The 22860-nt window shown below is 39.0% G+C and overlaps 2 protein-coding genes across 2 annotated transcripts in view; both read right to left on the reverse strand.

The window, feature by feature from the left end:
* LOC146470121 (transcription factor 12-like) overlaps nt 1-2139 on the reverse strand; it is a 42651-nt gene extending 40512 nt beyond the window's left edge. The window contains exon 1 of the mRNA XM_085122192.1: nt 1996-2139. The gene's annotated coding sequence lies outside the window, so the exon portion shown is untranslated. The remainder of the gene's footprint in view (nt 1-1995) is intronic.
* Nucleotides 2140-5638: 3499 nt separating this feature from the next.
* LOC146470123 (uncharacterized) overlaps nt 5639-22860 on the reverse strand; it is a 41285-nt gene continuing 24063 nt past the window's right edge. The window contains exons 16-21 of the mRNA XM_085122198.1: nt 13056-13141; nt 11724-11819; nt 10989-11018; nt 10442-10723; nt 9837-10013; nt 5639-8707 (exon numbers count right to left, since the gene is read on the reverse strand). Coding sequence (XP_084978324.1) covers nt 6557-8707; nt 9837-10013; nt 10442-10723; nt 10989-11018; nt 11724-11819; nt 13056-13141 — 2822 coding nt within the window. The 3' untranslated portion in view covers nt 5639-6556. The remainder of the gene's footprint in view (nt 8708-9836; nt 10014-10441; nt 10724-10988; nt 11019-11723; nt 11820-13055; nt 13142-22860) is intronic.

The following is a 22860-nucleotide window of genomic DNA, read 5'->3' on the forward strand; positions in this document are numbered from 1 at the left end:
ACGATATTTATGGTACTGCTATAGATCTGAACTTCATATTTTCCGTTTCCTTTTTCATTTCCCGCCCCTACCTTGGCGGTTCTCCCTTCTTCTTGGCCTTTTTTTTCTGTCGGAAAGTAATATGAAACATTGGAAATTCTCCCTATTTTTGCCGCGTCCGTTATCCCCGAAATGTCATTTTGTCCCTGTCCTCGCCTGCCTACCTCACGGCCGAGCTTTCTACCTCCTTTTCTTCCGGGTCCACCCCTCCCACCTCACTTCCTTTGTGGAAATAAGCACTGGTCAGGGGCGGGGTAATTGTCTTACCTACCTACCTACCTTCCCGTGCCTGAGTACCTACTTACCTACCTACCTACTCGCCTTACTTCGCTACCTATCTTACCCACGTGCCTACCTATCCAACCAGTTATCTACTTACCTACCTACTAAGCTACCTAACTACTCCATTGTCCTCCAACAACCCAAAACACTGACCAACATGTAAATCACACACAACCAACAGTTCTTTGATAGGCTCTGAAGAAGGACTAATACTAACACGTCAGCTTTGGTATCTCCTTGTGGTGGTCAATACCCAGCTTAACAAACTCTGTTTACAAAACCAAACATTCTTTTTCACTACCCAACCGACGCAGCACCACAGTTTCGGCTTTAACCCAAAAAGACGTAACGTTGACATCAACAAGTACCTTATCCGGCTTAAGTTGTTGTATGTTGGGAGCAACCTTTGAAACCCTAACTGCTTTGACTGATTTGATTGAAATGTTACAGTACATAGTAACCAAATATACGAACAACCGAATTCAGTACCAATTAAAATAGTTAAATTCTCATTCCACGCTTTGGTTGTTAGGCAACCAGGAGATCCCCATCTAAAAATAACTCGAGACACCTTTTCGACGCAGTCGTCTCACGCAAGGATCTTTTAGGCCAATGTTTATCATTGTTAGAAGCAAACAGACAAGCACACCACCCCCTTTTCCTTTAAATTGTTCCATTCGGATGTATTGCCTTTTTCACCACTTTTAGAAACGTTTTTATTAACTATTTACGGCAAAAGATGGCGCCTGGTAAATTTACCCATATTTCATAGCGTACGAAAACCCTGAAAACGATCATAAAATTCAAACCCAGCAAACACGATGTTGTCAGTACAGGGGCGATTTCTCAAAAATTAAGGCTTTCTGTGTCTCTGGTATTGCAAGGTATTGTAGTAAAATATACAGCCGCCATCAAAAACCCACAATAGCGGACGCCTGAACAAAGACGAAGAAACTAAATTCCCCAATAGTGATAAGAAGGTCAGACGGCTGTACTACCAGCCTTGATAAATTACCTAACGAAAACAGCCTCCGCGCTCGAGTCGTCCTCGGCTATCGTACGCTGTCAATTTTAAATTTATACTCGTAGATAGGTAAGATTGTCATTTCCTCTTACTTTCACGTCACTGTTGCTATTTTCAGTAATATCTTTCACAAGATTCAACACCTGACAACAACAAGGGACAGTCAAGCAAAAAGCTCAAATACGAAATTTGGCAAATACTATTCCGACTACAGATTCTATTGACAAGGCAAAGCAGGTGAAATCAAACAGTGTTGACATCAAACAGTGTTGGTCTATTCTCAACTTGACAAAACTATGACTTAAAAAGTTTGACTTATACGTTTGCCAATCTTCTGGCGCCGGCTCACCGCACCGACTGCTTACTTTGAAGTTTTGATGATGATTTCTCTCCTTCAATAGCAAATAATCGATTTCGCCTAAATTACAGCGACAAGCTAAAACTTACGTCGAAATCCAAGTTTCTTAGTTAGTCTTGCAAGTAGATTTCTAGTTTTAAGTACCGATCTTTCCTAGCCTGCGAGCAGTGGTTTCCCCACCAGACGCTACGCTAGCCTTACCAATCATTCAGTAGCACAAGTTATCTTGCTGTTTTGACTGAATTTATTGCCTAACTGAAAATAAGCTTGTATTAATAGCAATGAAGCTTACCTTGCTGTTTTGTCGACCTTTTACTTTGAAGACAGCCAAGGAAACTTGAAATTAGGAAAAATAAACTCAACTATGACGGGCAGGTTGTATTGGAAAACAAATAAATAAAAAATAATAACTACACAACAGCTTTCAACAGCTTACAACTTCTTATAACAGTGCGGCTGGCAGTGGCGCGAAAGTCGGCGCGTAATATATAAAGTACTGGGATCCAGATCTCCCCGGATAATAACACCCCCAGTTATTATAGATAACAAGGCCGTGAAACGAGGTAATGTGAAATTGTTTTCATCAACAAATGCCATTTGAGAAAAAACTGTTTAAAACTGGCTTCTTCAATCTTGTTTGCGGGCGTTAATTAGGAATTAATAGTTACACCCCCGTGTAACAGTAGGTTTCACGTCATGGGGTAAACGCCGTCGACATATCGTCGCAAAGAGTTTGCGTTTGATCTTTATGAATCTCGCGGGTGATGAAGGACTAAAAGAAAGCGCACACTCAGGAAGGCGTAGCCAGAGCAGGAAAGTGGAAGGGCCAGGGGAGGTGTGTTGGGACCCTAGCTTGTCACCATGGTTACGCACCTTGCTTTACAGCGTCTCCTCGTGTTTTCCTTCTCCCTTTCCCTTCCCATAAGTGCCAATGGTCCCACAACGGAACGGGCAAAACCTGCGTATTTTCCTACAAAAATATCGAAACCATTCCGTTTTCCTCCGGGACCTCCTCTTTTTTCCTGTCGTGGAAATACGCCCCTTTGTTTTCGTTCCGATTTGTTTTGTTTTTGTCTCCTCAATTGACACCCTATTGAAAAAAGATGGCGCCTTAAAACCTGACACAGGCGGTTTGATTTTCGTTACAAGAAATCTACGCAATTTTTCCGATAAAAAAAAAAAAAAAAAAAAAATGGCGAAAATTTGGCGACGCAAAAAAGCGAAAGTGGACTAATTGATCAGAAAAAACCTTAACGCCTTAACGATCTCCTCTCGGCTCTTCAGCTTTCCTGTTGCTAAGGCAAATGTTACCTAAAATAGATCTGAATCGCTTCCTTCAGAAACTAAGATGTTTCAAGTTATTTCCAATACTGGATAAATATCGATGAGTTTTCCTTCAAATGTGTCGTCGTGACTTGCGGCCTATATTTTGTTTCAGCTAGTAATCGCACATTTAACAAGTCTACTTTAGATGCGATTAATTAACAATTACTACTATTCTTCGGCAGGTGGGTGCAATCGCGCAGAATATTCTAATCTTAAGTGTGTTTTTACGGCTTTTCAATAAACACTGTGTAATCGATTCATCGTAAAAGAGACCGGTTTCAGTTATATGTGCTCCAACAAAATACGGATCCAATAAACTGGCGGATGAGTCGAAACATATATTTCTTATTTTTTAATCTCTCGTCAAAACAACATTTGTAAGTTCTGGCGTTCTACCGAAGCTAGCCATCATTGCAACCGTGCAGGATATTTTAATATTTAAAGAGCGTGTCAATAGAAGGGCCTTCAATAAACATTGCGGAGCGAATGAGCTACTGAATTAAGCACGCAATGGAAAAGAAAGAAAGAAAGAAAAAAAAAACCCAGCAAATCTACGAGGATTTAAAAAATTGCAACCGGTGGCGATTTTGTTGAGGGTAGAAATCTTTAAGAATACAAACAAAACCAAAAAACAAACTTTCCTTCGGGTGGTCTCGTCTTCCCTTTTCAAGAATAAAGTTTTTGACGTGACAGTTTGTTTGCCCTAATAATAAGAATTTTTCGTCGGCAACGTGAATTGTCAATTCTTTGGCATCAGTTTAGAAAATCCGCGATGAATTTACGAGACGGCGAAGCAAAAAGTCAATTTATCCCTCCGATCTATTAGAGATCAAAACACAAACCCGAAACTTTAATAAACTGAACGATTATTAACTTAAATATAGGGGTAGCCGACAATAATGTCGGTGGCCTGACATCGAAAAGTCGTCAATTTGGCACCAAATTTGGGAGAAGCTACTAAAATTGCATTGTTCACGAGACAGGTGGCCCTGTGCGTGACGTCAATTAACTGAAATGGATTGTCATTTACGACAATGCATTTTAACGGTTTATCGCGTGCCCACGTGTGAAACACGTGTTTGATGATTAACCAAGTTTAGCGACAGGTGGACAAAGCAACATAATGAATGCTCTTTTGGGTCGACTCTTGCACATTATAACTTCATAAACTTTTGGCCCCATAAAATAGATTTCTGGCCTTTTTGCTACGAGGAAAAAGTTCTTGAATTGTTTCCTCGGTTCCAAACATTCTGTTCCAACACTTTAACTTGTAAAATGAGTATTAGAGCAATTTTGCGAGGGAACTACGCCCAATTAAAACTTGGCTGGTATCTCCATTGCTGTTTCGATAACTCAGTGCGATCAGGCGTTACTTTGTAATTATACTCAGTGAACTCCTTCCGCAGGAAGCGGCGGACCCATGTAAGAGTAAATGTGATTCGAGTGTTTTTTTATACATTCCATTAAAGGACGGTCAAGATGTTTCAGTTTGCTAGCACCATGGCTGCTTTTGCTATCGACTGTTTGCGGGATTTTTGTTAGATTATTTCCCCTACCCGAGCTACCTGCGTAGCTGTTCGGGTGTTGTCCGTGAAGTTAAGCAACGACGACGGCGACGGCAACGACGCCGCAAAACAATAGGTTTAATGAGAAAACTGAAACAATCGCTCTGTACGTGCGTTTTACATTTTGGTACATTTCTATATGCCGTCCTCTGCAAAACAACAACGTGAAATGACCAAATTCAAGGTTTTGTGGAGAACGTGAGCACACGACGGTGAATTGTTCATTCTCTTTTTCAACTCGAACACCACGCCTACCAATTTGGTTCCTGGGTAGTTCGTTGTTTTTGTTCAAGTTGGATGAGTTGTTGCTGTCGCCGTTTTCGTCCATAAAGTTTTGGAGGCTGTGCTGCTATGTGCGGCGTATCTGAAGCCGCCCTCGTAGTCGCGCCAGAAACCGCGTAACTTGCGGTGTGGCGTCTCTTTTTTCCCAGCCTAAGTTGCTCGGAAAAAAAGGACACATCATCGCATTTTAAGCCTGCCGCACACTTGAAGAAAGAGCTGAGCAAACTGCCTCGCGAGGCCAAGCAAGGCAATCAGCTCAGCTGTTTCCTCAAGTGTGCGGTTGAGTTTTCGTGAGAATTTTGCCTCGCGAGGCGAAATCTCAAATATCAAACATGATAGATATTTTCCTCACGGCCTCGCGAGGCGAAAAACTCACGAAAACGCAACCGCACACATGATGAAACAGCTGAGCTAATCGCCTCGCGAGGCAGTTTGCTCAGCTCTTTCCTCAAGTGTGCGGCAGGCTTTAGAGGCCGCGACGAGCGGCTCCCCCGCCAACACTTCGCGTAGACAAAACCAACAGGCCATGTATGGATGTCACCCTTCGCTAGTTTCTAAAGGGTGGTTTCCACCAACGACGCAAGCATAAGCGTAAGTATCAAAATTTTTCCTTTTCTTGTGCTTGCGTCGCGTTTGTTTTCACTTGACGAGAAGTTCGTATGCCTGCGCTTGTGCCGCTAGCGAAAACCAGGTCTAATGGTCCGCCCTGGCCCATGCTGCGGTCTTTCTAAATAAAAACCTGATAATGAAGAAGAATATGCGTTCACTATTTGTTACTTTTTTTTTTTAATTTTTTTTATTTTTTAACAAGGTACTTGTGAGCAGCACGCAGCAACTAAATCTTGTTGAGTCAAGGTTTATTCTCCGACCGGTTTTGCCTGATAACTAGACTTCATCAGAGAGACTTTGTAACAAGATTACATGGGTAACTTATTTATGCAGAACTTTTACAATACAAATCACGTTCTCCGTAAGGGTGTGAACAACAAAACACCCACAAGAAATACGTGCAGGATATCCGTGAGCCCCAAATTTAAACATCACACCTTCTACGAAGGATTTTTGTTATATCCTGCACAAATGAGGGGGGATTGAGGAGAGGGAGGAAAATTAAGAGCGAGAAAATTGCTTCAATTCTCAAGAGACCCATTCTCGAAATTAACCAATCAGAAATGAAGCGCATGGGGTTCTTACGGCAGGCGTTGCCTCTCCCCAATCCCCCCTAATTTTTTCTCGCCTCCCTCCCTCCTCCTTTCCGATTACGCCGGCCACGCAGGCCAGGAAAATCACGATTGCGAGGTTATTTTACCGTTGGCGTCGTTCTCAGAGTCCTGTCTCCTTCCTACTGGTGTTTGCACAGGCCACCCACAGATGTCGCTGATTGTACTCGCTCGTGCACAAAAAAGCTCAGCAGACGACTGCAGTGCTGTCGCGTATCTAAAATTGGATGCAAATGCACGCAAAAGAAACGGTTGGCCAGCGGTTGGTCGCCAGGAGAGACTCTGGGGAATTAAAAAAATAATAATAGTATTTTATTATTGCCTGCCCCTTATTAGCTTACATTATTTTACCGCAGAAATCCTGCGGTAATAAAATTCCAATTCCAACCGCTGGGCAAAGAGACTGAGGACTCTGGGTACGAGATTGTTCCGCGCACTCAAAATCAATGATCCAAACATTTTACTGCGTATCGCTGTCATCGGCTGGCACATTCGGAAGCATAGCTCTCCAGCGAGCGCCGCGATTTTTTAAGGGTCGCGGATTTTTCCGTTTGGAGGAACTGGATGGCGATGACTTGTCACTGGTCTGATTAGCAGCTGCGTCTGACCGCTGCCCAGCTTTTGCTTGCGCGGAAAGCTGGGCATCACTGGCGGTATCTGATGAGATCATGACAACTTCAGTAGTTGTAGCTTCATTAGTATTGCCAGTTCTTTCTGCTGTGATTGTAGAAGTCACTTGGGAACATGATGTTGAGTTAGCACCTGTGGATCTTGATAAGTTCCTGGCAGAAGCCTGTCTGGTGTTCCTCACCGCCTGAGGTGTGATCTGGCGGTCTTCGCTTTCACTCAGATCTGAGTCATCTGATTTGTCATCGATGACAAGTGACTCATCCTCTGAAGAACTCGAGCTATCAATGATCCTTTTCCTTCGTTTCACTGGAATGATCTTACGGTTGCTCGTGCGAGTGTTATAAGGTCTTTTAGCCGCTCCAGCGGACACTGACAACGACTTTGACGTCTCCTGTAACGACACCAACTGCGAGGCAGCGATAACTACTTCATTTGTCCTAGAAGGGTCCACAGCAGACTGCCTTGCAGGGTTGGTTTCTATCTTAATCGCTGCACTCTGCCCCACAGTACACATCTGCTGTGCTGGGGTGGTGAAAGACGTCGAGGAAGCCATCCTGACTGCCGCTAAACCAGGATGTTTACGTTTAGGTTTAACCGGTGGAGGCGGTTTTGTAGTCAGTCTTCGTTTCCGAATTGCGCGGAGTTCTTCAACAACTTGCCTTGCGGGGCCTCCTTTAGGCGGAGGATGTCGTTCGACAAAGACAGGTCCAATTTGAGAAGAAAACTTAACGGGAATTTTAGACAGGAGAGATGGCCATAAGAATAAACTATTGAATCGCGACGACAACAGTTTGTACTCGTAAGAGTTTCGGTAAAGACGAGTTCCTGTCACGGCCGGTGTAACGTTCTTCTCCACAGGAGTTGAAGTAGAAATAATATTAGCACCTGTATTGATTGCGGTGTCTTTCTCCAGCTGGGAGCTGGTGCTTGACGATATTGCTTCTGAAGCTTTTGCCTGCCCAAGGCCAGACACTGTATTACCATCAGATAGCTGAGTGCCACCGATCCCTGAACTATCCTCCGTAACAACATTCTCGGCTGAGGCAGAATGTTCTTTACTAGGTTGTATATCACGTGTACACCCAGAAGATACTACGTGATCTTCACCTGCCGTGGTTTCATTATCACGTGTTGTGTTTATAGCTTCATTGTCTTTTCCTGACAACACACTTTCATTTTGATCTGTAACCCGCTTTGTGTTTGCAGAAGACTGGGCTTGGCCCTCACTTGACTCATCACGAGCCTCAGACGTGACATTTGACACATTGCTACTATGGCAACCAGAGGAAACCACTGGACACGCTGCTGCTGATGGCTGGCCTACTTGCGAGCCCGCTGTGCTCCCGCCAGGAGTCGGATTTAACATGGCAGCTATCCTTTGCAGCTGAGGGCGAAGCATCTGGAGCGATTTAAAAGTTCTAAGTGTTGTATAACAAGGGGGAAGGGGAGGAATTGCTGGCGCGCGTCTCTGCGAAGTCTGGTTTGTTGTGGAAGCAGTTGCAGCCCCATTTGATCCATTTCCAGTCTCTGCTCGACTTACGTTTGACGTCTCAATGTTATTAACAATAGCATTTTGCGAGCCAACAGTTGAATCTGAAACAGAGCTTTTACCTCCTGACTCGCCGCCATTTTCATTGCGCTTCCCTGTTTCGCTTGAAATCTGCGCTGGTTCTTGATTCGCCTGATCTGGTTTGGTTTGACTGACAGGGGTGACGTCATCAACTCCAGCCTCAGTATTAGCGGAGGACTGGGAAACAGCTGAGTGGCCGCTAGTATCTGTTTGTAACTGCTGACCATCATGGTTTGTGGCACTGTCACTCGTTTGCAATTCGTGTTGATTTCCTGGAGTAATATTCTCTACCCCTGCAGTGCTCCCAGTAGCTGAGGAAGCATTTGTGCCTGAGGGGGGAGGTAAGGTGGATGACGTTGTTGAAGTATTTTGAATGGCTTGAAGAACAGTAGGAATATCGATGCTGAATGCCTGTGGAGAGACGCATAAATTCATCTGAGTCCAGTTCCACACATTTTATCCATAAGGCATCCTCGGAGATCCAGGGGTAGCTAGTCGGGAGGAAGGGATTTTCATGGGTGAACGTTTACAACAAGAACAGGAGAGCCTCTGGGCACTTGCTTTTACCGAAGCACTTCCAGAAGCATTTGAATTCCCGTTCTTTTTGCAAACTTTCGCCCATGAAAATCCCTTCCTCCCGACTAGTTGCTGGGTTTCCGAGGATGTTCATAAGGGCGAAGCAAATTAGATAAGAGTAGTTTGAGAGATGACTGGTCTCTGACGTCACTGGACTGAGATGTGCTCGTAACGCGCGGGGTCCAAAAAGTCACGCTTTGTCCTTGACCCAAGGAAGATGCCACGTACAAGACAACCTCTCACGAGGGGGATTAAATCATTCTTCAAGATTAACGGTATAAAATAAATAAATAAATAAATAAATAAATAATAAATAAACAAACAAACAAACAAACAAATAAATAAATAAATAAATAAATAAATAAATAAATTTATTTAAGTGTCAATTTATTTAGCGCATAGCCGTAATTGGGGACACCTTCCAAATCGAATTGGAGTTAAGAAATGTTGGTTTTTGATAAGAGGGGACGACGAGTCCGGGAATCGAACCTGAGCCACATTGGTGGGAGGCGAGTGCTCTCAGCCCTGCTCTTCATTTTTAAACATTTCGCGGTTATTACTACAGGATGGCTTTTTGTGTGTAAGGTATGGAAGGTGGAAGGGTTTCCCAGTGTAGATCCTTGATGACCTTGGAAAATATTAGGGCAAAAGAAAAGACGAGATAAAAAAGACAAACCAAGGACTAAGCAGGCTTTCTTTAACCTGTAAACAGGCTCCCAAGTGGGGTATTGGGAAAAAAGGAAAGTGGAGCTTGGTCTGGGTCTCCCTTTTTTTCTAGCCCTCAGACCGCGCTCGGCTCGCTCCACTCCGCTCGTTCTGCTCTCTTCGCCCTTTGCCTCATTTTGGGAGCCTATTCAAAGGGTAGCTATCTTTGACAGGTTACGTCTATTTCATCAGTATGCCCTCCTTCTTTAATATTACTCAAACGTAGCTTGTTTTTTCTTTTCTTGTTTATGTAACAAACCTGTAAAAGAAGAGAGAAAGGCCCTAAAGCCCCGGACACCGCGACCGTCTTCTCTCCTTCAGTGGTTTCCGTTTGACGTTGGTGTCGTTTTTTCGCGACTTCCCTCCGTTTGGACAGCTGCTTGTTTTTCATAAGATTTCGGTGATGAGGCTGTTGCATTCTGCTTCTGTTTCTCCCCTGTAAGGTCACAAAACAGTAAAAAATGAGAATTGTGGAAGGATAAGGGTAAGAATGTAAGCTGTGTCGGACAGGGATGGCACGAATTAAGAACGGAAACGCCATATTGCAGCCTTATGCGTCCAGACTGGGAACAATACCTCTTCTCAAAAACATTCGAGCAAGACTGAAAGCATGTGAACGCACGCGACATTCGCGTGGCGCGTGGACACTCCACGCGCGGAAATTGAGTTTTACGTAGCAGCTCGTGTGTTTGCGACTCGAACGTCTGAACTGTCAACCAGTAACAACTACTGTATCTCTGAATTTTTTAAGGAAATCATGTTCGAAACATCTTAATAGAAACGCAAGAGCAAACCAACGTCGATGTAAGGGCTTTTTTCCTTAGTTTGGGATTGAGATCAAGGGCAAATAGGACCCGCACTTACCGCTTTTCTGTTTCGAGGGTTCTTCTTTTCTGTGGCTTCTACTGCGCCTTCATCACCATCCATCGCACCTTCCATCTGCACCTCCTCCTCCTCTTCCTCCCCGCTCTCGTTAACCTCTGTGTATTTTATTTGTGGTTTCTTCCTGGTAGACCTTTCTCTGGCTTCCTCTTCAGCTAGCCTTTTCTCTGCTCGTTTTTTCGCCCTGGATTTTGCCCTGGTTAATCGACGCCTCTCTCGAGACACTTCAGGTGGGAGTGGAACACGACCAGGTTTGCCTTTCCTCTACAAACAAACAAATAATACAAGGAATTGTCACTTTTGCTAAATCACAGCAAACGAAGCTGACACGACGAGCAAACGATTTTGGAACAAAATCAAGTAAACGGACTTCCGCGCTGGAAACGTATGTAGAACGAGGCCATTGATTTATACAGATAACCTCACTTTGAAAAAGAGGCAAACGCATGAGTTTGCGAAAGGTCACCATCTTCAAGGAAACAAAAACTTCAAAAGAAATCACTCTTTGAAGAGAGTTGCAATTCCTTACCACAAGAGGCACGTCTGGAATGTCTAAATCCTGCAAAGAAAGAGCAAATGTAAGCTTGAAGGAAGGAAGGAAGGAAGGAAGGAAGGAAGGAAGGAAGGAAGGAAGGAAGGAAGGAAGGAAGGAAGGAAGGAAGGAAGGAAGGAAGGAAGGAAGGAAGGAAGGAAGGAAGGAAGGAAGGAAGGAAGGAAGGAAGGAAGGCGAGTGTAGTGACAGTTTCAATCTACTGTTCTGCCTGGGAACTTATCTTTGATGATGAAAAGACGCGTAAATTGTAAGAACAAAGAAGAACTAGATTAACGAAGGAAGGGAAAAGACAGGTAGCTTAGGAGACAAAGGTAACTTATTAAATGTGAAGGTGCGGTATTCCTGTTCATTTCGTCGTCAATTTGAAGACAAAGAACTTGGAGAGACTAAGGGAGAAAGGGAAAATAGCGAAAGGAGTACAAGTACAAATTTCAAACTCAATGCACAAGACTTACATTTTCTTTTCCCACAAATCTCTTTCTTTGAGCTTTGGTTTCTCTAGCGATAATCTACAGCAGGTTTTGTGAACGCGACATGTTTGAAATAAGGAAATCGTACACATCTGACAGGCAGTCAACGTTATAGGGAGAGAGGAGTACAAGGGTAGTTTACGGGGGAGAATAGGAAAAGGAGGGCAGTCACCCACCCCAGCCATTTACTGGGATCGACACAGAGTGACAAACAACAGCGTAAAGTAAATCCTTGACCAACCTCAGGTTCCAGCGCTGGTCTTTCCTGTCTTCGGCCAGTGAAGTTGGAAACCAGCTCTTTTTTCTTTCGCAGAGTATTTTGGCGGTAGTATAAAAACTGATCAAAATAGAGAAGAAGTGATTAAGAGGTAAATGGAACGCTTGATGATGTTAGTAATCTGCAGTCTGTTTGCCATTAGCCTGGCGCTACAAAGGAAAAATCCGAGTCCCGATGGAAGTTGAACCCAGGACCCAGTTGTTCAAAGCCCGATTAAGCTAATCCCGAACTTCGAACTTCGTGAAATTTGAGTTTAATTACTAATCAAAGACTCTTACAAGAATTATTTGTTCCTTAGTTTTGACTTTTCTTTACCATTATCTTGAAATTAGCTTTCAAAAGCATTTCTTAATGAGCGAGATGAAAACCTCGGTTAAGTTTTAATCGGGGATTAGCGTTAATCGGCTTTTGAACAACCGGGCCCAGGACCTTCCGTACATCGCTCGGGGATGCTCTTACCACTGAACAACTGGGAGACTCGTGACAAGCCAGTAACAAGGTTCATATGGGACACATTTCCTGCATGGTACTAAGATCCGCAAGTAGACAAACTGAGTAGCAAAAATTCTGAAACTCTGAGGTGATATCTTGCAGCGGGCAAAACAAAAGGAAACGAGAGTCTGCGGACAAAAGATCAGTCTGCAACCTCGATCCCATCGGAGAAAGACCCTGGGAACGAAGTTGATTTGTGTGTTCTGTACAAATCAAAGATGTTAAAAGCACTTTCTGTGGTAGTGTTTCTTTTTTGAACATTACCTATCACACAATTAGAGGTTTTTAAAGCGAGATAAACTCGCAAATTCTTAGAAAGTGATGGGCTAATAGAAGATCACACATTGCTGGCCTAGACTGTTGATGCCCCACAATACTCCTCAAATTCAAAATTCGAGTCTCACGTTAGCACGTTACGTTTTTTCTCACATAAATATCCGTCGATGAAATAACCAACAAGATATTGGGAACTAAAGCACTTTCACAGTTTCAATTTATCAGCGTGGCTCGCTAAACAAAAAATACTTGAAAGATGATGAAAGGTAATAAGTTCTTCTCGACTTCAAAATTACGCTTGTATTCTTGTTCTTGCAGTGGGCAATTCTTTCCGATGATAATGTTTATAATATTGTGCTGTACAAGCTGGTTCACACTTTTGAGTCTGCAGTTGAAATTCGAATGAAGGCTACTGAGAATTTCCCTTATTTGATGAGATTTTTTTCCCGGTATTATGCAAAGAAAAAGTTTTGTTTTCTTTTTTCACTTCTCAGTGCTTATAAGTATCTACCAAATAGAGAAACTAACGTCATCTTTGCGCAGAACAATCCACCGACGCCAACACTGATTATCAGTCCGGGTTCCTAGGGCTCGTGCAATCTTGGACCAATTTCCTACAAAAAAAGATGACACAAATAAAATTTAAAACTAAAGATTCAACTAAAAGAAAATCAGTTCCTTTGGCGTTTTTTCGGCTCACAGTGAAAAACCTTCAATACAACCTGCCAGAGGCCATGAAAAGCTATACACACCGGCAGTAAAACACCCCTTGTGATGTCTTCTGTAGTCTGCCTAATGAACTCCCCGATAGTACGACTACCTCGTCATGACAATCATTGTGGATTTCTACTGTCGCGTAAACTGGCTTTACGTGCGTTGGAGAAAATGAATGGGGGAAGGGGGGGGGGGGGGGGAGGGGTTATATAAACGTGAGAAAGTTCGGCAGTGCACTACATGAACGCAAGTAGTATAGGATATGATGGTATAGGCGCATTTTCCGAAATTGAGCTAAAAAATTACGCCAAGAAATTGCGTCAAAAAATTGCGACAAAAAATAGCAAAAGTATTGCATTTTAGACTTATTTACAAGCGAAAACATGGACACCGCAAACCTGCAAATAGCAAAAGTATTGCATTTTAAAGCAAATAATTTCCCGAGGTCAAATCCAAAAAGGCTTAAAGAGAAACCGCTTATATATAGTATATTGAATGAGTGAATATAATATATTTATTTTAAAAAACCATTTGACTAATCGTTTAAATTCTTTTATTAGATGTAAAAATGATGTTAAAAAAAATTTTATTGAAGATGTGAAAGAGATATCAGGGGAAGATATTACTGAAAGCATGGAATCTTATAAAAAGTTTTTAAAAATTAAAAAATATGTGCATCATAAAGAAATGATGATTGATTATTACTTTATTTTGAAATGTTTATATAATCGGGAATTGATTGAAAAAATGTTTGAATGTGTGAATTGTAAAAAAATACAATTAGTTGAAATTGTCAAAAATAAATTTATTGAAGATAGAGATAATAGAATATTTAGAATATTTAAGAATTATAAAAATGAATTTTTTCCAGTTTGTTTTAATTGTGTTAATGATGGTAAAACTTTTGTAACGAAATTTAAAAAATATTTTTTTCCAGAAAATACAATATCATATGATAAATTTAAAAAAATACATCCGAATAGAAAAGAATCAGAGCATTTTAAAAGAAACTATTATGTTCCAATTAGTGATGAAGAAGATAGTCGTTATGATGTTTTATCAAATTTAGGTATTTGAAATAATGTTTTATGGAAAAATCCTTAAGATTAATTAAGGATTTTTAAATGAAAAATTTATTCTTTACTGTCAATAGCTTGTCTCTTCGACGTTACTTTTTTTCTTACGCGTAAGAAACGCATTCACACCATTATCCAAACACTGTTTCACTTTCTCGGAAATGATGTAATGCAGTGGGACTTTCCCGCTTGCGTCTAAATTTAGTCTATTGTGTCCAAGGTCATGTGACAGTCGTATGATTTTTTGAGCCAATGAAATGATTACACAAAATTTTCCACAGCTTGTATAAAATTCTGCGTAACTTTCACAGTTTGTATAGAATTCTGTGTAGCTTCCACAGCTTGTGTAAAAAATCTGTGAAATATGCCACTTACTCTGAGACAGTTGCAAAGTCGCCGTGATAATTGTTTAACCAACATTGAAGAATTTAAAACACTGGCGGATGGAATTGGTGGTGGCGATTTGGGAAATGTGTCATTCAACGCGACTGAATTTTTCAAGGGTTTGGTAACAATGAGTGATCAAAAAATTGAATCATTTCTTTCGCTCTTTCCACATTTCCCTCGCATAATTGAGTACGCTAGGCAGGCTGCTAATGAAGAAATCAAACGAAGGAACTTTGAAGCTGAAATTGAGAAAGTGTTGTTGGAGAAAGCAATTAAAATGAAGCGTTTCTACGATGGGGAACAAAGGAAAGCAAGAAAGGCTAAGAAACGACTCCAAAAGTTGTCAGTTTCTTCAAGTCCAAGAATTGAAGCCATTGATGATTCATCAGAAGAAATGGAAGAGCTGTAAAAACAATGCATATCTTTTTAGTTGTTTCTTGTATTTTCTGTTAGCATGAATGGATTTTTATGATGACCGTAAGCGAAACTGGTGACACCATTTTTATGTATATATCGTTTATCGTCGAAGCAAGATAATGACACTTTATTAAGCTCAAAGCTCCTAAGTTGATTTCCATAGCTTCGATAATGTTATCGTATTTTTTCTGATAAAATATGAGTTTGAGTTTGAGTTTGAAAATGTTTAATATTTAAACGGTTTTGCATTTTGCATAACAAAGGCTTCTTTTTTCATTTATTTTTTTCTTACATGTATTAAACAATATTGTGTACAATAATATATTGTATAGTAGAATGAATTGTGATTCAGAAATACATGAAGGTTTCAGGGATTTTGGAGAGTCTTGTCCTTTCTGTCATGAGCAGTTTGAAAATCGTAAGTCGAACGAAAGCGAACAATGTTGTTGTGATAATGCTTATATAATTCTTGATAGAGGTTATTCAGTTTGTAAAAATTGCGGGCAAGTTGCTGGCTATAAAGTAGTAAACGAATATGTTAATTTCCGAGAGAATCTTTATCGCTTTCGTAAAAAGAGCGTTTACAATCGAAAATATCATCTTGAAAATATAATCGATGATTTATTGGCAGCATCGGTGATATGTGTTAATTATCAACAGAGGGCAAAAATACATCGTATTTTCGTCGAAATAAATAAAATTCTTCCCCATATTAATGGGAAAAGGAAACGTATTATCAGTATAAAATTTTTATTAGAACAAATTTTAAGCGCCATGGGATTAGAACACAGTCAGCTTGTTTGTATTAAGAGTGACCGAACATTGGCTAGTTATAAAAAATATTGGGATAGTGTATTGGATTTGATTGGTGGTGAAATAGGTCAGTGAAATAACTTATCATACATCCTTGCTTGTTTATCAACAATCGGTGTGTTGTCTGAAATATAATAATCAGCATGTTGTAGTTTTTTCAGGAGATCATCATCAAATTCGCCACTTCTAAGGATTTTTTTTATATATATTAACAAGTGCTCGTATTTTTGAAAGGCGTAACGACATTGGTATGTTTTAATGTCAAGATTTTTATGCTTCAAATATATTTGAATGAAAAGTGAAACAGCAGTAGCCGCAACAAGAGATATGCCTGAAGTGGGTAAACTACTGGATATACCACCAGCAGCAATAATTGCAGAACTGATGTTACCGATTAATTTCCATTTTCTATAGGATTTATAAGCTTTTTTGTGATATGTTTTGTAATAAGATTTCAATTCATCGATTCGGTCAGATGATAATGTGTTGCTGACATGGTTGAACTCTGTTACATCAATCATAGTCTTTTATAATTATTGTTACACAAAATTTTATGATTTTTTAAGAGCCTCATTGATCGTGCTGATTATTAAAGGTTTTACTTTAGTACGCATCATATTCTCCAATAGTCCTTTGATGTCAGAATCCAATTGCACCAAAGATTGTCTTATACTATTGTCAATCAGTGGTTTGATAGTATCCTCTGTGTGGCTCTGGAGTTGACTCAGAGATATTGCATGATTTTGTTGTGTTCCATCTTTGATAATCAGATGACGGTCTTCTGTGTCAAGGTGACCATCATCATTGACGTGAATTGGTTCTTTCCATATGATATCTTGCTGCATTTCATGTCTGACTGTATATTCAAACTTATTTCCGTTTTCATCTTCTACGTATGGCATTGTATATGATATTATTATATTAATATTGCTTTGTGATAAATAGTAAAATAGATGTTTCTTAATTTTGCACATTGCAGTGAAACAATAGTATCGAATAATTTATTTACAGTTATCCATACTGTGTTAGCATCTTGAAAATCGAAGATATAATTATTTTTTTGATTACTTAGAAGTGTTATAATAATTGTGTCTGTGACTCTTTCATAAGTTCTTCTCACAAGTCTTATATCTGTGATCCATATTTTTTTATCGAATCTGAGATAAGCGCCTTTTGTGACGAAATAACCATTATGTATAACATCTCCGAAAATCCGAACTGGTCCATTTTTTTTCTGTAGAAATTGTAAATTTACAGCTTCTTTATCATCTGTAGGATCAGCCAAATTTACGATCCTATTATTATTCATATTAATATCAGCGTACATCTCATTTTCCAACCCATCATAAACCCTTGGATCAACACTGTCACTCCATCCTTTGATTCCATAAATAACCAAGTATCCTTCTGGGTTCTGGACTACAGCTCTGCCATGGATGACTAATGTTATACGATCAGGCGTGGTTTTACTGTTGTTATTAATCTGAACGAGAAGTTTGCCATACGTGTCAAATGCTCGATAGACTTGTTTGTGAATATAGACAGTTGTTCCCTGAGTTGACAATGATACATTGGTGGATTCAGGCCAATAGTATTCGAATATCATTGTGAACGTACCAATGGGTAATGGATAAATGTTGAATGAGATACCACTTCGATAATCATTAGATCCATCAGTGTCCTTAATCATTGTGATTGAATAAGCTTTTTTATTTTGATGAGCAGATTCTCTGAAGTTCTCTTCGAACCCATCTACCCTTATATTATACTCCGAAGCTGATTCGTCTGTGTCATACAGGTATTTGAATTCGTTTGTTTTGTGACTGCTAATCAAATGTGATTCAGCAAGTTTATCTTCAAAATACTTTTTATTTACACCGTCTTTATCATCGGTTGGCTCTTTAACATTTATCAACTTATGATCATCCAAATTTAAATCAGCAGTCATTGAATTGCTCCCATCTTTTCTAAGGATTGCGTTAAAAGCTGTATTAACTAAAGTTGAAACAGTATTGATAACAAAGGTATCTCGATTGTCAACATAGTTTTTATCGGCTTTGAGATTCAGCTCAGCCACCCGAGCAGCAGCTGATGGCTCGCTCGATAATTCCAGAAATTTAACTGTATGACCACGCATGTCTAGATCACCATCCAATGCATCAGGTTTTAGACGGTTAAGAAAATTCTGATCAACGTAGTATTTATTAACAGCATCAGTATTATCAACAGGTGGACCCATATCTTTTATCAGATGTTGATCCATATCAAGATCACTATTTGAAACTTTTTGCAAATATTTGGTATCACAAAAACCTAAATTAACAACATCATAGGTATTTTGTATATTAGCACCAAGATTGGTGATTTGTTTATTACCCATATCAAGGTTACCAGTCATTGGTGATGATCCATCCTTTTCCAAATAACCTGATAAATCAGGTGATGGTATTTTTTTAACAGAATCATCAACGTACTTTTTATTCGCTGCTTGATCGTCATTATCAGGTTTTAAAACATTAATATCAAAAAATGTTTTTCGTCCGGTGATATGTTGTTCTGTTGATGTGACCATAATTTCGCTTTTAGCTCGTCCACCATAACCATCAAAGTTTTTCAAATCTGGTATATGAAGATGAATGTTTTCATAAGACTGATGCTCAGTCATTAATCGAACATCATTAGAGCTACCAGCACCGTCTGGTATATCTTGTAGATAGATACTATTGGTATGAACGCTGCCAGTATTGCTGTAAATTACTGATTTATTATTGACGACTGTACCTGATTGTGCTCCATCCAACAATTGAATCTGACTCTTTGTGACAGCATCATTAGGATCAGTGCCTTGTTTAACATTAACCATTTTTTTGTTTTGTAAGTTATAATCACCATTATCTGTTAGTATAAAACCAACGCCTGGAGGTCCTTGAGGACCTTGTTGTCCTATTGATCCAGAACCTGATGTAGAAGTTGTTTCATCATTGAAAATTCCCATTATACTAATTGATTAGACTGTTCACTAACTAGTTTAAATTTCCGTAAAAGTTTCTTTTTACGACCTTAGAAGGTCTATCCACATAGAGAAAAGAATATGGTTTTTTGGTGGCTTTAATATATGTTCCCTTATCAACTCCCAATTCACGGGATATCAGGCTCTGTTCATTATTGCTTGGGAAGTCGTAGACACAGAAATGTGAACAGTTCAACCTGATGTCCTTTGGCGTCTTGTAAAATGATTGACTAAGGTAAATAACAGAGCAGTTTTTATGCCGACCTCTTATAAAATAATCGATTAATGGTTTTTGGTTTTTATCACAAATAAAGTCATCGAATATGACAATCTTTTGTGATTCATCATCCATTAAACTCTCAACTGGAACTATCTGATCATTGCTATAAACTATCACATCATAACCAACACTATTTGATATATCAGTCAGTTTTTGAATCATATCTTTATACTTTTGTTGTTCAAGATTTTTTGCATAAAGATGTATTTGATCATAGTATAATAATGGCTGCATAAGCATGTGATAAAGAAGGTTAGTTTTACCGGAACCAGAATTACCGCATATAAGCATTCTAAATGTATCATTAGGCATAAATCCATACAGACGTTTGAAATTATTGTTTTCATTTTTATTGTCATAGTTTGGAATATCCATTATAATATTTAATTAGACAATAAAAATGATGGATTTGTATATGATTTCTGAAAGATAAGTTTAGATAAGTTTAGATACGTTTAGATAAGTTTATGTAAGCGAATAGTATAATGGACTTACAAAGATTAAAACAAATATCTGAAGCCAAGATTAAGGCTGGAATTTTAACTAAAGAGGTGAGAGACACGTTGAAGGAATACAAGCATAATAAACAAGATTTACAACAGGGTTTATCAGAAACGTTCAAACCAATAATTAAAGCTCAGGAAGAGACAAAACAAACAATTGATTCCAAACAAGACAAATTGATCAAGCAGCTGCAGGAAAACCAAAAAGCTATAACATCAGGACTGGAGAACATTGAGATGTCGGCAATTCAACCACCACAACCAAAACAACCACAACAAGCAACAAAAATGCAAATTGGTTACAAACCGGAAATGATGACGTCTGGTTTCAAATCGAATTTAGACGAAGGATTTACTTCTGATGAGATTAAAATTTTAAAGAAATATGATCTAGTTCCACCTAGTTCATTGTTGGAAAAAATGAAAAAGGGTGATGAAGATTTCGAAACTTATTATGAATTAATCGGTGAAGACTTGAAGGATCTAGGTCGACAAAAAGGTCGTTTATCAAGAACAAAAAAATTGAAACAAAAAAATCAAGATGAAATCGATATGTTAACCAAAGATATCAAAACGTTACAAAAATACAGAGATCGAATTATAATTTTACCAGAAGGTCTCAAAACCCTCAGTGGTGAAGGCTTGCATACACAACCAAAGCGGAATGCGTATAAGATAAATCAATATGGTCAGTATGGTGGTCTCATGATTGATATCCCCAAATTGATGGGACAATTACGTCTTATTGCATCAAAAGATGGACAAAAAGTGCTTGATAAGAAGGTTGATTTTGACACCATTGATCTCCTCACAAAGAGATTCAATTCAAAAAAGAAATACAGTGATATAGCCAAAATGGTTTTCAATGAATTAAACCAACTGAGTGAAATTCCAATCCATAAAACCAGTAATAAGTTCAAAAAAATAGGATCAGGAGTTGTCTATTTCAATAATATAAATGACCTACTTGACAGAATGGAACTTCTCGGGGGATCCATTTTAGCTGGGAATAACTCCGTTAAAAATGAATTTTCACAGATTGCCCATAAATTGAATCAACTAGGGACGATTTCCAATAAACAACTCATTGAGCTGTTGAAGAATTATGTATTCTAATGATATATATGCAAGAACGAGAAATAAAGATATCATCCGTTAATCGTCAAAAAATAGGTAGGAGTCAGCCTGAAGACTTTTCAATCAAGTTTAATCCACCAATTCATCTTGGCAGCGATATGAAACATGAACTAGCAGTCAATCGTGTGTCAATGACTTATTCATGGCATAATATCAATAATAAAAACAACAATAATAAAATCAAATACTCCAAAGATAGTGGAGCCAATTGGGAAACAATCACATTTGTTGATGGTATGTACAGTTATGATGATCTCAAAAATTATATTACACAAGCCATTAAACAAAACGATGATCAACCAGCTAATGGTGTAGCTGTCAAACTGTATTTTGTTTTATCAAGTTATCGTGTCGTTGTCGAACTTGGAAATAAATGGAGATTAGATATATCCAATTCAAAATTCGGTGATCTGATCGGTTTTGAGCCCAAAATAATAACACAGACTGAATATAGCAGCAAACTTCCAAATATAACCAATAGTATTGATGTCATAAACATAAATTGTGATCTTATAACTGACAGTATTAGCGATGGAGTATTAACAAATACATTAATAATGATTCCAACAGATAATTTAAGAAGATCATTTCCATTTACTTTTGAGCCGAAAAGAGCTTTATTCAGTCCAGTATCAAAGAATATTATATCCGAAATCAGAATAACGGTAACGGATGCATTAAACAGACCCATTGATTTAAATAATATAGATTGGTTTATGAGTTTAATTCTACGTTCAAGTTTTGTGTAATGAAATTGTATAATGAGACAAAGTGAATTCAAAAGAAGATTTGACCCAGAAATGGGTCGTTATGTTAGAAAGAATATTTACGATGAATCAATTGTTGGTGGGAATATATTTACATCAATTGCATCAAAATTATTCGGAAAAACAACCAAAGAATTAGCTAAAAAAGGAGTTAAAACAGCAGCTACAAAGGCTGTTACAAAAACTGGAGAGCATATTGGAAATAAAGCCGGAGATAAGATAGTTCAGTTATTGAGCAAAAAACAACCTCCAATTTTGTCACCTACTAGTGTGTCCACTCAGTCAAGCGTAACAAAACAACTTTCTGATATGGAAATAGCAGATCGAGTGAATCAGATAATATCTGGTGGGAAAATCAGAAGGAGGAAAATTATGTAATATAATAGTATAATGAAATCATTCAGGAATCCAAAATATTTAGAACGTTATGAAGATGTCTTTTTCGAACTTGAAACACCACTGAATACTACAGCCCCTGCAAATAATGCTTCTCAAAAGAAGACTGGATACAGGTTTGTAGTTGACAACACAGGTGAGGTAACACCTTTCGACTGGTATAATGCTAGAATCTCAATGACCTTCAAAGTGCAAACAATGGCTAATGCTAATTTAGTGGCAAATGATGAAAATAATATTGTAAATGGCTCCCATTCATTTATCAACAATTTCGATGTGAAGCTAAATGGTCGGAAAGTTTATGACTGTAACGATGCAAATCATGCTGTCAATATCAAGAATCTGTTGGAATATAGCCCAGATTATGCTCAATCAACTGCAACAAATGAGTTTTTCTATTTAGACACTTCCAGAGAACCTCGATTTCAAGAAGCTGCGGTTAGTGTAGGAGCAAAAGCCAGAAAAACTCTTTTGGGTACTTCAGTCAATGTTCCCACAGAAATTTCTCTTAATCGTTATTCATTTTTTGAGGCACTGCGAGATGAGCTTCTTCCTGCAACAAGGTTGGAATTAAATCTTGAAATTGAATCTGATGGAAATCTTATTTGGAGAACAGGCGGCGCTGCCTGCCGTGTTATGATAATGAGGATGCAACTGGTTGTGCCAAGAATAACTTTCAATTCAGAAGGACAGTCATTGTACATTAATCAGTTTATGAAACCGCATAAATGGATATATCTACGTGAAAACATCGAACGATCAAACAGTACTACAAGGCGAGCTGGCGTTTTTCAAATCACCAGCGGAATCGAACGACCAAGACATGTGTTTGT

This window comes from Pavona decussata, unplaced genomic scaffold (assembly GCF_977016875.1).
Source record: "Pavona decussata unplaced genomic scaffold, jaPavDecu1.1 SCAFFOLD_114, whole genome shotgun sequence".
Lineage (NCBI taxonomy): Eukaryota > Metazoa > Cnidaria > Anthozoa > Scleractinia > Agariciidae > Pavona > Pavona decussata.